The sequence below is a fragment of the Primulina eburnea genome, chromosome 1 (assembly GCF_022965805.1).
Source record: "Primulina eburnea isolate SZY01 chromosome 1, ASM2296580v1, whole genome shotgun sequence".
Taxonomy (NCBI): Eukaryota; Viridiplantae; Streptophyta; class Magnoliopsida; order Lamiales; family Gesneriaceae; genus Primulina; species Primulina eburnea.
The window spans coordinates 62,687,254-62,702,050 of record NC_133101.1 but is presented as its reverse complement, the minus strand read 5'-3'; the positions used below and the strand labels follow the sequence as shown (position 1 = coordinate 62,702,050).

The following is a 14,797-nucleotide window of genomic DNA, read 5'->3' as shown; positions in this document are numbered from 1 at the left end:
GATAATACTTCTGGATTCCACTATCAGTCCGAGGGTCTTTTGTGCTTATCTGGTCGTGTTGTTGTACCGGAAGATGACACTTTGAGGGAGGAGATTTTGTCCCAGGCTCATCGTAGCAAGTTGAGTGTTCATCCAGGGAGCAACAAGATGTATAAAGATTTGAGGACTCGATTTTGGTGGAAGGGTATGAAACGTAATGTTTATCAGTATGTCTCCAAGTGCCTAGTCTGTCAGCAGGTGAAGGCTGAGTATCGACGACCCGGAGGTTTGTTACAGAATCTTCCTATTCCGGAGTGGAAGTGGGAGCATATCACGATGGACTTCGTGACTCACTTGCCTATGTCTGTGGGGAATAGAGATGCTATCTGGGTGGTAGTGGATCGACTTACTAAGTCTGCCCATTTTCTTCCGTATAACAGAGATTTCACTTTCGATCGGATGGCACGGTTGTACATTCAGGAGATTGTACGGTTTCATGGTGTGCCCGTGAGTATCGTCAGTGACAGAGATCCTCGATTTACGTCTAGATTTTGGGGCAGCTTTCAGCAAGCTTTGGGCACTACCTTGAGTTTGAATACTGCATATCACCCAGAGACTGACGGTCAGTCAGAGAGGACTATTCGTACTCTTGAGGATATGTTGAGATCTTGTGTGATGGATTTCGGGCCAGCTTGGCAGGATCATCTGCCACTGATAGAGTTTGCATACAACAACAGTTTTCATAGGAGTATTGGTATGTCTCCGTTTGAAGCATTGTATGGTCGACGTTGTCGTACTCCCCTGTTCTGGGAAGAAGTCGGAGAACGACAGGTCGAGGGTCCAGAATTGATTCAGCAGGCCATGGACAAAGTTCTTGTGATCAAACAGCGGATCAAGACTGCTCAGGATCGACAAGCGAGTTATGCGAACACCAAGCGCAGACCTCTTCATTTTGATGCAGGCGAGAAAGTGTTTCTCAAGGTATCACCTTTTCGGAGGATTCTGAGATTTGGACTCAAGGATAAGCTATCTCCGAGATTCATTGGTCCTTTTGAGATCTTAGAATGTGTGGGAGATTTGGCCTACAGATTAGCTTTGCCACCGTATCTGTCTAGTGTTCACAATGTGTTTCATGTGTCCTTGCTGAGACGATACGTAGCGGATGAGTCTCATGTTTTGCATCCAACAGAAGTTCAGCTGAATCCGGATTTGTCTTTTGTGGAAAGACCGGTTTTGATCTTAGACCGGAAGGATAAGGTACTGCGGAATAAGACTATTCCTCTTGTCTTAGTGCAGTGGCAGCGCCGAGGTACTGAAGAAGCTACTTGGGAACTAGAGAGTCGCATGCGGTCAGAGCATCCAGAGATGTTCTAGTTGTAGTATTTTCAGTTATGATTGTAATTTCAGTTGTGCTTTCAAGTTGTAATTCATTCTTAAGTTGAATGTATTGTTGTTCAGAATTGTCATTCTTCAGACTCGATTTCGCGGACGAAATACTTTTTAGAGGGGGAGAATGTAGTATCCCGATGCCTAATTTGAGTTAATTATTGGATTAATTGTATTTCGGTGGGATCGGAAGGACCGAACCGGGTTCAGATCGTCCGAAGTTGGTTCGGATCGTCCGAAGTGGGTTCGGATCGTCCGTTCTGTTCGGAGTCAGACGAGTCATGTCATGTCAGAGTTCGGATCGTCCGATCAGGGTTCGGATCGTCCGAAGACGGGTGGCTGGACACGTGGAAGACATGCAATGTTCGGATCGTCCGAAGTGGATCGGATCGTCCGAAGTGTACCGGATCGGAGCGTCCGAAGTGGATCGGATCGTCCGATCGTTGTCTATAAATAGAAGCGCGAGGCTTCACTTTTCACTCGCCAATTCCGAGAGTTCCAGAGCGTTTTAGTCGTTTCTGATGGGTTTCTAGTCTTTTCCCGAGGTTCGGGCACTAGCGGGGAGCTACTGGTTTTGTAGCGGAGCTGTGCTCTAGTTGGGGGCTAGCGGCATCAGTGGGCTGACTACGGACGCAGGTATAGTTCTGGGTTCCCTTTGAGATTTGGGAGTATCTATTAGTCTAGTTAGGGCTTTTAGATGTGGTTTAGTGATATGGTATCACTTGGATTGTAGGCTTGATTCTAGGGCTGATTGCTAGGATCTACTGGTTTGAGGTACGAAAGTACTATCCGAGATAGCAGGATTGAGTATGCTTTACTATGTGTTGCATGTTTATATGTTGCATTATTATCTGTCATATGATGCATGGTTTATTATGCGGCATTTGCATAATCATGTTGAGCCTGATTATCTTTGAGATAGCCTGTTGAGAGGGTGCTCAGCCCTCATTTGTGTGGATGGTTGGACCCCGTTGGCCGACGGTGGTCAGGTCACCGATATATCCACAGGTTCATTTGGTATGGGAGCCACCTCCTGGTGCGACGGCGCAGAGTGCTACATACCTTGACGTCATTTGTCTGAGCAGTATTTCGTTATACCCAGATCCTGGTATCCAGTACATTTTGCATACATGCATGTCATAGTCTTGTATACTCATGCTTTCGGTACTGAGCGTTTTATGCTCACGTCCTCGGTTTATCTCTGTTTTGGACACCCTATTCGATGGGGCAGGTCTCAGGTTATACGGTCCAGGAGGGAGTGGACAGGGAGCTGGCAGAGGTTGACCTGTAGTTGTTGGTATTTGTTCTTGGAATTTAGTTCGATCTGGTTGTTTAAGTATTTTGTACTTACAGATTCGATTGGGTTGTATTATTGTTTTTCCGCTGTTTACCTGATTCAGTTTTAAATGTTAATTTTGCATGCTTAAGTTCTGATTAGTAGGTGATTCTGGAACGGGTCACTACATGACATGCACGTTGAGCTATGATCCTTGGATACCCTGATATGATTTGATTGGATTCCGGGGTTTGTGAACACAATCGCTATGCCGGTATTATATGACCCGTAAAGCATAGACAATTGTGGCCCCATATGATTGGATATGAGATGTGGGATTGACGACGCTTCGTCGACGTTGTCATATGTGTATTCCCATATCGGCCGGTGTGCCAGCTCGAGCATTGATTTGATTTGATAGCGATTCGATTGATTCTGACATGTGCTCAGTGGATGGGCATTTGACCTGATACCTCCACGACATACATGCATTGCATACCATATATCATTGTTTAGATATCTGTGGTATATATGATTGGTTGTTCCATACGGAGCTTTGCTCACCCCCAAGGGGGGCTGTTGTTGTCTTTGTGTGTGGACAATGGCAGGTACTCCAGGATATCAGGAGGCCAGAGAGGGCACTTCTGGAGGAAGCCACAGCTTGGGCTGAGGTTTTTGTTTATGTCTTGTTCCCAGTATATATGTATATGTATCTATATACCGGGGCATGTCCCGAGGATATGAGTTGTTTGAATATGATTGGTTTTGATTTCGTGTGGGCATGTTTTATGAGTTGAGATTAAATACTATTTTTAGTATTATAAATCTAGAAGAGATGTTTTGGGCTCGTCGTAAAAGAAATTTTAAACCCGTTTTCCGCTGTGATTAATTAAACCCTAATCTGATTGCATTGTAATAATGATTAGGAGCTAAGGGCCCCACATTCGTCCACTTAAATACTATTTTTAAAAATTTTAAATCTTGGATAAGATTTTTTTTAATAATGAACATATCATCCATCCAACAGTTCCAATCGATACGAATGGTTTCAAGGTCAAAACCATACCCTCATATCATTATTAAATTACATAAAATATTAAAATTTTCTTTATCCTCTCTCCTATTTTCAAGATTTTTGAATTTTTTTTTTAAATTGGTAAATACAAATTCATTAATCAAAAGTTCAATCACAAGATATACCATGCATGGACAAAACATGCAAACAATAATCAAGAAAATCGGAAATAAAAACAAGTTGCATAGTGTATACCAAAGACTTCAGAATTTGATGTTATTATCAAGCAAATACTCAATTTCATTATGTCGATCGCCATAAATAATAAGTTCATTATTTTACCTTTCATTTATTTTTTAATTCAATAAACTAATTTATGAAATGGAATGAAGCTTTCGGTGACCTAACAAAAAATTGGAAGATGGTGGAAGATATCATCATTTGTTGGCTTATACTAAAATTTTGCCACAGGAGGAAGATGTGTGCTTCACCAGATTCAGATTCAAGAACACAAGCAACGTCCTATCTTCATTAATATTTACTTTTTATAAATATTTTAATTAATACATTAAATTTGAATAAAAGATGTTCTTATTTGAAAATTTTCGATGCTTGAGTTCTGAATTTTCTTCCACTTTCGAAAAACAAGAAATTAAGCTTACATAAATTATCGTCGCATTTTTTGATTCAAATACTTATTTTGTGTTTTGTAAGCTCAGAAATTTTAGTTTGGATGAGTGGATGATTCTATATAATCTGGAGAACAAAATTCAATCTTTCTTTTTTCCCTGGAAAAAAGTCAATATACATTCAATATTTGAAAAGAAATATTTTCATTTTTAAAAAAATAAAAATGTTATTATTAAAAAAATATTAAATCTTGATGTGTATAACCATTGATTTATTCGAACTAAGCGGCCCACTGAAAATTTTCCAAATTCAGTACAACTGTCCGCCGCTACTTTATAAAATCTCAGCCGTCAATTTCTCAATCGCGAATCTGGAACGTCCATCAGCCATTCTCTTCGAACGAATCTGCCCATAACTCAAGATCCCTATCCGACGGACAGAAAGGAATCTTACTTTGCATCACCAAACCGCAAAGCAATCCCCCACCGTTGGATTGGTTCCCTTTCTCCTTTCCCGCCCTTTCCCGGACGCAATTCCAATCCTTCAAGGTCGTTGAAGCCGTCGAGTCGGAGCTGTCCGAGAAGTCGCAAGACTCACCACCGGAGCTCTGCTTCGACCCGGCGCGGCTCAGCCTTCGCCGTCGCCGGGACTCGCTCTCCTTCTTCTCCATCAGTTCACGGAAACTTACCGCCGAAACCTTATCCAGAACTCCACATTCGGACGAATCGTAAACCGCGGCTGCAATATTGAGAACTCCTTGGAATCTACCCGATGGCCGGCGGATCTGCACCGCGGTGAATGAAGGGGTTCCTCCGCCACTGCGCCTGATGGGATCCATTTTCTTAAGACACGTGCTAAGCAGAAATCGAACCGTTCCAATGAGGAAATCTTTAATATACCCGACACCGAAGATCTCAACAGAAACGGCGGACGTATCGCCAGAAATAAATTCATCAGAGACGCGAAATAGGAATTTGTCGTTCCAGGTAGGGTTTTCACCACCAAGGGAGTCGATCCGGGTCTTCAGCTTGGCGGTGGGGTTAACCCAGGCGACGGCGTAGGCCTGCAAGCGGCGCAAGTTAGTTGAAGGCGGCTTCAGTCCCTGGGCGGAGATCAAGTTAATCTCCAGAATCTGCGTCTCCATCGGCGAAATAATGTCTCTCCACAAATCAGTGCCTTTTCGCAAGAAATATTACCATCGAGAACCGCATTGCAGAGAGTTAGCAGGTGAAGAAATGGGACTAATTGAGTAAAAAGTAAAATTTGTGGGCTTAATAAATAATATGGCCTCTCCAAATACAGTATTGAGTTGTTTTGGGCCGATCTTCTATTCTATGGACTTAATCTAACCATGTTTTTTACCAAGGCCCATATTTTTAGTCCTTGTTCTTCAGTTCTTTACCAGATATATATATAAAAGCCGTGCCGGATAAGATTTGATAAAAATTCAATTTTGAATTCGCAATAAGAAATTAATTTGTCGGTCGAAGCTCATATTTATTGTGGAAGAACTGGGGTGTTTCAGCCTTTGTGATAGAAACTCGGTTACAGTTGTGACCCATCTCCCTAACATCGGAAATAGTTCCCAATTTCTGATAGATGTCTTTCTCAAGTCCAACCAACAAAGATTGGATTTAAGCCTTTAACTTCTTTCACCGTTCAAGAATGAAACGAAATTTCATTCATCTGTTCTTGACCAGACTTGATCAACTTCTAAGGAGTTCTCAATATTGCAGCCGCGGTTTACGATTCGTCCGAATGTGGAGTTCTGGATAAGGTTTCGGCGGTAAGTTTCCGTGAACTGATGGAGAAGAAGGAGAGCGAGGTATCAGGCCCAAACCATTTCTTTCTTACCGGCCCAGTTCAATTTCTATCATATGAAAATATCGCGATTTCGATTTAGAAAAAAATACCGCAAGTAAATTCCTTTTTTTTTTGGTAATTTATTTATTTATACATGACACTAAAGAAAAAATATTTAGTATATGCTGAAATATTTTTCTAGCCACAATAAAAAATCATGAATTAATTAATCTTACTTTTTGTTTTGTAGGGTCTATGTACAATCTTTTTTACGGAAAATATCATTTTTCTACAGCTAAACTTTTAAATCCACTCTTGCAGGTAACTGGCTTGTTTGAATTGAGAAGCTCACCTGAAAACACGCACTTTGGTTTAGAAACTGACATCTGCTTTATTTTTATTGAAATGGCACCTGAAAAACAGATATCAAGAAAACTCGACTTTAAATTTTTCATCATCTAAATAAAATAAAATAATAATAATAAATAAATAAATCCATTACTATATGTTAGCATTGATGAAGATGGGAAGAATTCAACACTCGTCCCGTCAACAGCAGTTGTCGGATGGATCCAACTTTGTGTCCATCAAACACAGATTCTCCCTCACAATGCTTGAACTCGCAGGAAGTGCACATACTGCATGCCTAACCCTTTGATCCGCGGGGGAAGCTCCTATCCCCGAGGAATTCAATTGTCACCAAATATTTGGTACTATTTATGGTCTTCCCCTCGATAGATTAAATACAGCAATAGACAAATAAATTTGTTTTGTGTTAGCATCGCTAACAGTGTTGTGCCAAAGCCGCAAGAAGAAGAACCAAAGATGGGATGGAGAATTAAGGACTGTTGTATTCTGCTCAAGAGAAATCTCAAACATCTCTCGCTTGATGATTTATTGATCAATCCACAAATAACAATTAAATAATGTTCGACCAAGAAATGACAAAGCAGCACGTTGAATATGAACAAATTTCTACCAACATGGTGAAAATGTGGCGAAAGTGATACTATCCTATAAATAATGCATTTGTCTTCAACTTTTGATGGGTCTTTGGCTTCGAAAAGAAAGCTGAAAGCACGCTCTTGCTACGACCAGGTGGACGTGGGTGCACATTCTCCCTTGGAATGTCGAAGGATCTAAATGGAGGTATAGGTTTGGAGCCCTCCAAAGACTCCTGCAACAGAAATTTCTTCCATTGGTTTCACAGTTTTTGACAAAATCGGCAAAAATCTAAACAAGAAACACCGAAGTTCATGATTTACCATTATTCAGATGAACTAACATCGAATGAAGAAAGAAATCAAGAATGAGTTCTATAGAAATTTGATATTACCCGTCGTGTAACCCCCAGTGTTTGCATAGCCACAGTAGAAGCGGACATGGATTTCATCCAAGCTTTGTCATTCGTATCTACTTGACAAGGAACAAGTTTTCACATCTTTTACTCAGATTCACAGCAAAGCTGAAAAGTATGGTGTATGCATACCAGATGATTTGAATGCACTAGATGTTTTTCCACTCGTTTTCGAGTCCTCGGTGCTGCAAGGGTAGGAAAATATTACACATCCTTCGTGCTGGATCAGCTTCATGAAAAGATATGAGAGGTTTTTATTTAGTCAAAAACCAGTACAAAAAACTTCAAGGACTAACCTCATAATACCACGTGGAAAGCCTTTCAAGGTTGATATGGTTTCTGATGCTAAATGCCAAGAGAGAGTAGTTGCAGCAGAAGCACCTAAATCAACATGTAATTTGAACACATAACATTATTAGTTTATTACAAGCTCTATATAACTAAGAGAAGTTATAACACTTCTGAAATCAACCACCTGAAGGATAAAGCAGACCTCTTGCTTGCATAGGTTGTCTAGGATCTGTCTGTATCTGTGGGCTGAAGTGCACCTTCTTGTTGACAGAGTCTAGATTAGCATCGACAAAGAGAGAATTTGATGAGAGGCTCAAAGCACTTGAATCTTATAATAGGCAAGCAGCATTCAAAGCAAGCATTCATCTTACTTGGCAAAATGTAATGTTTGTGATGCCTTGGAATGATAGCTAATAATTGCTGCTGCCTAAGACCTTCTTCATCCGTGAATGTTTGGCATGTTAGAAGTTGCTTAAAAAGAAAAACTTATTTAAGCCTCGATCATCTTTTAGTAAAATCTTCAGAAAGATAATAGAAATATTTACCTGGTTTAGGCATGTGACTTTCATATCCATTGATGAGATCTCCAATGTCTGTTGCTCCAAAACATCACTTAACTTGTAGGCAACAGTACCAAGGTGGTCAATAGCATTGACAAGAGCTCTTACAGCATAGTCCTTCAAATTATCCAGCACCCTTATAAACAACAAGAGGATACACAGAGGTAAATTCATGTGGCAAAGTAACATTATTTCTCTTTCCCAAGGAAAGAGAAAGACACAGATATCATGGTCCAAAAAAGTTTTCATACATGATCCAATGAAATACGCTATATGGAATTAAATATCAGAAGAGCACCACATTTCTCCATTACTTACTCTTTACTTACTCTCAATAAAAAAGAGTCACAGACAACCAATTGAACACGGAAAGACCTCCGAAAAAACAAAGTTGAGCAATATCACATAAGATAATCTGTTGAGGTCTTACATTTGCTTCTGTTCACTGTGGAGATACGATTTCTCGCAATACTCTGCTGCAGAATGCAGTTGAGGCCGAAGGTTCTTGAGTTCCTGCAGAGCCATGATATGATGATAAACAGTGAATAACCCTTTGCTAAAGTGGTGGAAATTGTGAATGTATAGAACGCATGCATGAACATAAAAAACCGCTGAACGCGGATATCATACAGAAGCACAACTGCTATCACCGAAATTGAAAATCATCACCTAAATCTACTAACGCGATGTAGAACAGTACATACTTCCCCATTTACACAACTCTGGATTTCCATCGCTGACACGCAATTTTGCACCAAAATAATCATCAATATACAGGGAACAAAAAAATTGAAGAGAATCGAACTCAACGAAGGTGATTGATTACATATCTCAACTCTAAATCCAGTCGCAGAACTCTGACTCAAAATTACTTTCCTTCAGTCCACTAAGAAACGAAAAAGACAAAATGAAGTCGAACTAAAGGCAAGCACAAATATTCACATCCATATACTAATCTACTCCCAGATCTGATCCAAATTTTCCAGCCAAAAACTCAAATATGATAAGAGTAACACTAGTTATCATCATTATTGCAAGAGAATCACCTGTAATGCCGTCACAAAACTCTTGCTTCTCTCCATCGACGCCTCATCAAACGTCTTCGGTTGATTCCCCACCCGAGCTTTCTCCACCTCCATAGAACTCAAACTCAACAAAAAATAATAACGCACTCACAACAGCAGAAACCTCATCCAAAAAGCTATAAGCACACAGAAATTACTTCATAGAACTCATACAGAAACACGTTTATCAGGCAATAATTGCCGGAATGAAACGTCAACAGCGTAGATTTGGAGTTAAGCAAGGTATTAAAACGGGTGTAGGTGGGTCAGCTGAAGTGTGTGTCGCAGAAGCAACCCCGGGAAGTGCGTTGTAGTTGTGCTAGTTGGGTTGGACAGATGGGGAAACCAAAGAAGCGACGTCGTTCCAGCTGAATTTTTCTATATTTCTATTTCTCCGATATTAAAAGCGTGTGGGACTTGGGAGCTCATCCAGATGCATTTCACAACATTTCCTAAATTTTAGGTTCTTTCTATATTACCATGATTTTTTCGTAACATTCTTTGTAGATAATTTCATGCCCGGAGCGGAGATGTAGTATAATTAAAGTTGGACATTTTTATCTTATACGTATATATATTAATAAATCATGTCCATTGTGCCATTCACACAATCGTTTTGGATATTATTATAAGTAATATATTATGAATAAGTACTTAATAAAATATTTGTGCGGTTATAGATATTCCAGTAGTTCTTGTTGATTTCATGTTAAAGAAAAATTATATAATCAAAATTATGTTATGGCATAGAAAAATACTTTTATGTGCTTCATAAAGTAAAAATACCATCTTACTAAATCCACGCCTAATCGATATGGGAGCAACAAAACATGTGATCACATAAAATTAATTCTCTTTTTTGTTCGCATAAAACTCTCTCGTTCTTGTTTCCTTTCGTTCTTTTGGAACATAACCAGCGTTTCATAGGGTGTAGAGTCTTGACTGATTAGATTGATCTAGTAGTAATCGAATGCCAACAAGATTCCTGCACGTAGATCAAAAAAAGTTTGTGGACGAGTTCAAAGATCCGAGGAAAATCAAACTTTCAGAGTATTTATATCAAATGATTGATTCTATAATTGTTTTTCCAACGATAGTATCGGAGTCACGATAACTCGATTTTCCCAAAAATAACTTAATTTATGATTTAAGATATCATATTTTTAATATACGTGTTGAATGATTATGTTTTTTGGCAGATAAAACATCAAAGGAAATATGATTTTCACAGTAGTCATGGTCGTTTAAAAGCTTCTGTTTGGTTTGTCTCCGAACCACACTACACTAGAAGAGTTCGTCTCTTATACTATTTGTAATGTCTCAGATTTGACGATTATACTCACTATATCAACATTGGTACTTCTAGTGTGCATATGTTCTTACTCACATGCTATCCAAAAAACTTTGACTTTAGAGTTTTTATTCGATGAGCTCCCGAAAGAAAATGAATATTGATGATATGAAGAGTATCTATCAAATCTTTTAAATCGTCATCAATTGCACAATCTCATACCTTAATAATGTTGGAATCTCTCTCATTCTGACGCGGGATTGGTTAATAAAAGTTCCATTCGCTTAGAAGTCTGTCAGGAGTCACTTATTATCCATGCAACCTCACGGTACCGACCATCACCTTTGCCCTCTTCGTATTACATGTTTAATTTGGGTCCTATTGAAATTTTATGGGGTAATTTAATTTTGATTCTAATTAAATAATCGAGGAATTGAATGAAATATGAATTTATGTCCTGGTTATAATTTTTTGGGCAATAAGATGACTTGATTTCACGAATTTGTTCTATTTGTGTAGTAAATTGGATATTTAAAAGTTCTTGAGTTTAGAATCATTTTTAATATGTTTAATGTAAAAATCATCATGGCTTAAGAATTTTATATGATTTATCACATTACTTGATCATGCATTATGTGATTTTATTTTTGAAATCATTGTATATAACGCATGATTTATTGCATTCATATCAATCATGCCTTTATAATTTGATGACTACGATATCGTACATGTGATTGCATTTATTTTAGTACATAAACTTTGCATTTATTTTAGTATATAAACTTCTCTAGGGGTGGTTCGGTACGGTATACCGAGTTTTCCAAACAATACTTTACATTTTACCAAAAAATACGGTGTTGAAATATTTGATGTCCATACCGTAACGAAATATTATTATATCAAAGTTTAGGTAATGAATAAATTTATATCAATACCGTGCCGATATATCAAAATTTCGGCATGATATCGATAACTTACCTAAATATCAGTATACCAAAATATCAGAAGCCCAACACAAAAAAATAAAAATTGAAATCTTAAAATGTCCTAATTTATAAGTGAAATTTTTGGTATTTTGTTATATACCGAAATACCGAAAACATTTAAAATCAATACCGCATACCATACCGAAATTTTATGATACCGTACAGAAAATTTCGGTATACCGTTAATTTCGGTTTGTTCGGTATGTATCGGTATGGTATGTGCATTTACCGAAATTTTCGGTATTTTTCTCATCCCTAAACTCCTTGAAGTCAGTCGTAACTCGCTTAACAACACACAATCTTTCCTCTTCGATCTATCTTATGTTTATAAGGCCATTAATCCTATGAAGGACGAGATTGGATAGCAACTCCTTGGCATGCCCAAAAACCGTAAAAATTTAAATATATTTGACAGCACTTGATCTAGTGTGGATCCAAGCATGAAAACAGAAACAAATATCGCCACAAATAATTGTTAGCCAGTCCGGCCAGATGAAACGACAAGTCAATAGTTGGATGTTGGTTGAAAACGTAGTTGGTTCGGTTCGCTATTATTTTCTTTAGTACGTGGGTTTCACACCAACAGCTAGGGACCCCTGTCTCCTACTCTTTTGTTCCTTTTCTATTTACAAGTATTCGGTTATTTGTTACTGCATATTTAATGTGAAAAGAACAAGACCTTGCTCTTACAATCGTGTGATGATTCTAAGTTCAAATCAGTGACCACTAGCAATATAAGTGGATGCCAAAGTATTGGATTTTATTTTACCTCGAGTGTATATGTCATCTATATATATATCTTCTTATTAATCATATAATATTGTGTGAACCAGATATTTTTCGAAAGATATATAATGTTGTACATCATCCGTGTCAATATATGTGTCCACGGCCACTGAGATAACAATCGCATAATTTTGATATGCTTCATCACGGGTAATAGGTGAATGTCGACTCAACGGTGGATACAGAGATGACTGTGTCGGATGAACATCATATCAAAAATTTATATTTTAGATTGGAAGTAAACTTTATAGATTGCTTAGATTTTCTTTTGATATTTCAACATGAGTGGATCATATATGTCTGTGTATCTTATTTTTAGATTTATGGAATCTGTTCATCTTTCACAATAGTCCTGTCATGACCAAGATTGAGCCTTTTGGAGTAGTGTTTTGACTGCATGGGACGTTACCCGCATTAATTCTATCTAAATATTTTTGGGACTGAAACTTAAATTTTTTTATTTAAAAGATAAAAACATTATACCTTCATACATTTATCGATAATAATAATAATAATAATAATATATTATCATTATTATTTATTATTATTTGCTAAAATATATAACAAGATTTAGGGAAAAAAATTAGACTAAAAAAAATTATTTTTCATATAAAATATATATGCATGAGACGTTAAACTCTGAGTACTACGGCTATTTTTATTAATTACTAAATATATTTTAATGCATATACTAGATTATTACAATCAGTTAATTTCAATGGCTAATGTTTTAGTTAATTTTCAATACAATTAATTATATTTTTACGCAAAATATATCAATATGTGTGCATGGTTCACTATGTATAATTAATCTGTGAGAATGATTAGGCTAATTTTTTTTTTTTGGTCCTATAATTTTTATGCAATTTTGATCATCTATATATATCATCATATTTCAATTTTAATTTGTATTTTTCGATTTTTTGAAATAGTATTCATTTTTCATTTGGGGTAATGATATAAGACTACACGTCAACGCCGCATTGGTGTACATTAGCTTCACGACGGACAAATGACTAAAATTTCAAAAAAGATATTAGCGGACTAAAACTAAATTTTATTATATATAATACCAAAATCACAAAGAATCAAATATTGATGAAAAAATACAATTTTTTTTATGCCACGCTTTTTTTTAAAAATTCAATGGTCAGGCTGAATTTTGGAAGCATGTAAATAGCAACTTCTCCTACATTGCATCAAATGTTTGGCCCAATTTGTTTCAATCTTTCACATAATTAAATCTCCTGAAACTAATAAATTGTTTAATAATTGATCCAACCTTTGATTACGTATTGACAAATAAATTATACGTTCATTAGTCATTATATATAAAAATATATCTTTCTATTATTTTGTCAATTCACAAATTCACCGTACCTTCGACTCAAAAAAGTACAATATATTTAAAAAAACCCCAAATTTTACCAACTTAATTAATATATAGGTCAGTCCTATAATATCTCGAGGACCCGATATTGTCCATTATTTAAGGATTTAAACTATGATATATAACAATTGAGTTAAAAAAATATATACTTTTAACATGGTCGATGAATAAGATAACATAGGTTGTTCTATATATATATAGAAATATATATGCCAAATTGATTTGACAACCTCTGACTTTTTGTATGGAAACAACATTATTTACTCGCAACATTTAAGGTCCCTTGATTGGCGCGGATTCTCCATTTTTATTAGCTTATAAAATTTGAGGGAAAAATGTTTTTTGGTAACGTATATTTGCTATATATGTGATTTTGTTATTATTTATTGCACTTTTTTATTTTGATTTTTTTAATGTTTTTAGTCATTCTTTTACGTGTATATTTGTTATCTATGTGATTTTGTTATAATATATTGAACTTTCAGGTTCATTGTGATATTTTTTTTGGCAATTTTAGTTATTTTTTCAACGTGATGTTAGTATAAATATAGTGTTGATGTGATGCAGACGTATGTAGTGTCATATTAACACTCTTGATGAAAAATAAAAATTATTAAAAATCGAATATACCGACCCACGAGAGGCTTATGTGGTTTGGAGTGCTGAACTACACCCCCCTAAAATGAATAATCGATGGCTACCTACAAACAGCAAACATCTCCTGGTCATACAAATTCTCATTCTGTATGTATATGATTTGCGGCTCAGATGACTATTCTTGTTTATATCGCTACCGTTATAAACACTTTCTTGTTCCTATATATTAACAAAACATTCATTTTTTCTTCGCTCTCCCAGCATTGGCTTTAATTATAAATGTAAAAGAAATACGACCAGCCTCACGAACTTCTTATTGGGGTAGTACTATAGGCATATTTGAGTGTTTGGACATGACTAAAACCGAAATTTGATGAAACAGAATA

At 36.8% G+C, this 14,797-nt stretch overlaps 2 protein-coding genes across 2 annotated transcripts; both read right to left on the bottom strand.

The window, feature by feature from the left end:
• Positions 1–4,540: 4,540 nt before the first annotated feature.
• On the bottom strand, positions 4,541–5,996 carry LOC140813826 (uncharacterized). Its single transcript, XM_073172581.1, has one exon. The coding sequence runs from the start codon at positions 5,428–5,430 to the stop codon at positions 4,669–4,671; it is 762 nt and encodes a 253-aa protein (XP_073028682.1). The 5' UTR covers positions 5,431–5,996; the 3' UTR covers positions 4,541–4,668.
• Positions 5,997–6,958: 962 nt separating this feature from the next.
• On the bottom strand, positions 6,959–9,782 carry LOC140839119 (protein ABIL1-like). Its single transcript, XM_073205754.1, has 9 exons — positions 9,344–9,782; positions 8,728–8,810; positions 8,283–8,433; positions 8,109–8,208; positions 7,922–8,011; positions 7,743–7,827; positions 7,579–7,631; positions 7,426–7,502; positions 6,959–7,266 (listed from the first exon to the last, which is right to left on the bottom strand). Exons 1-9 carry the CDS (start codon positions 9,434–9,436, stop codon positions 7,099–7,101), a joined length of 900 nt encoding a protein of 299 aa, XP_073061855.1. The 5' UTR covers positions 9,437–9,782; the 3' UTR covers positions 6,959–7,098.
• Between the last annotated feature and the right edge of the window lie 5,015 nt (positions 9,783–14,797).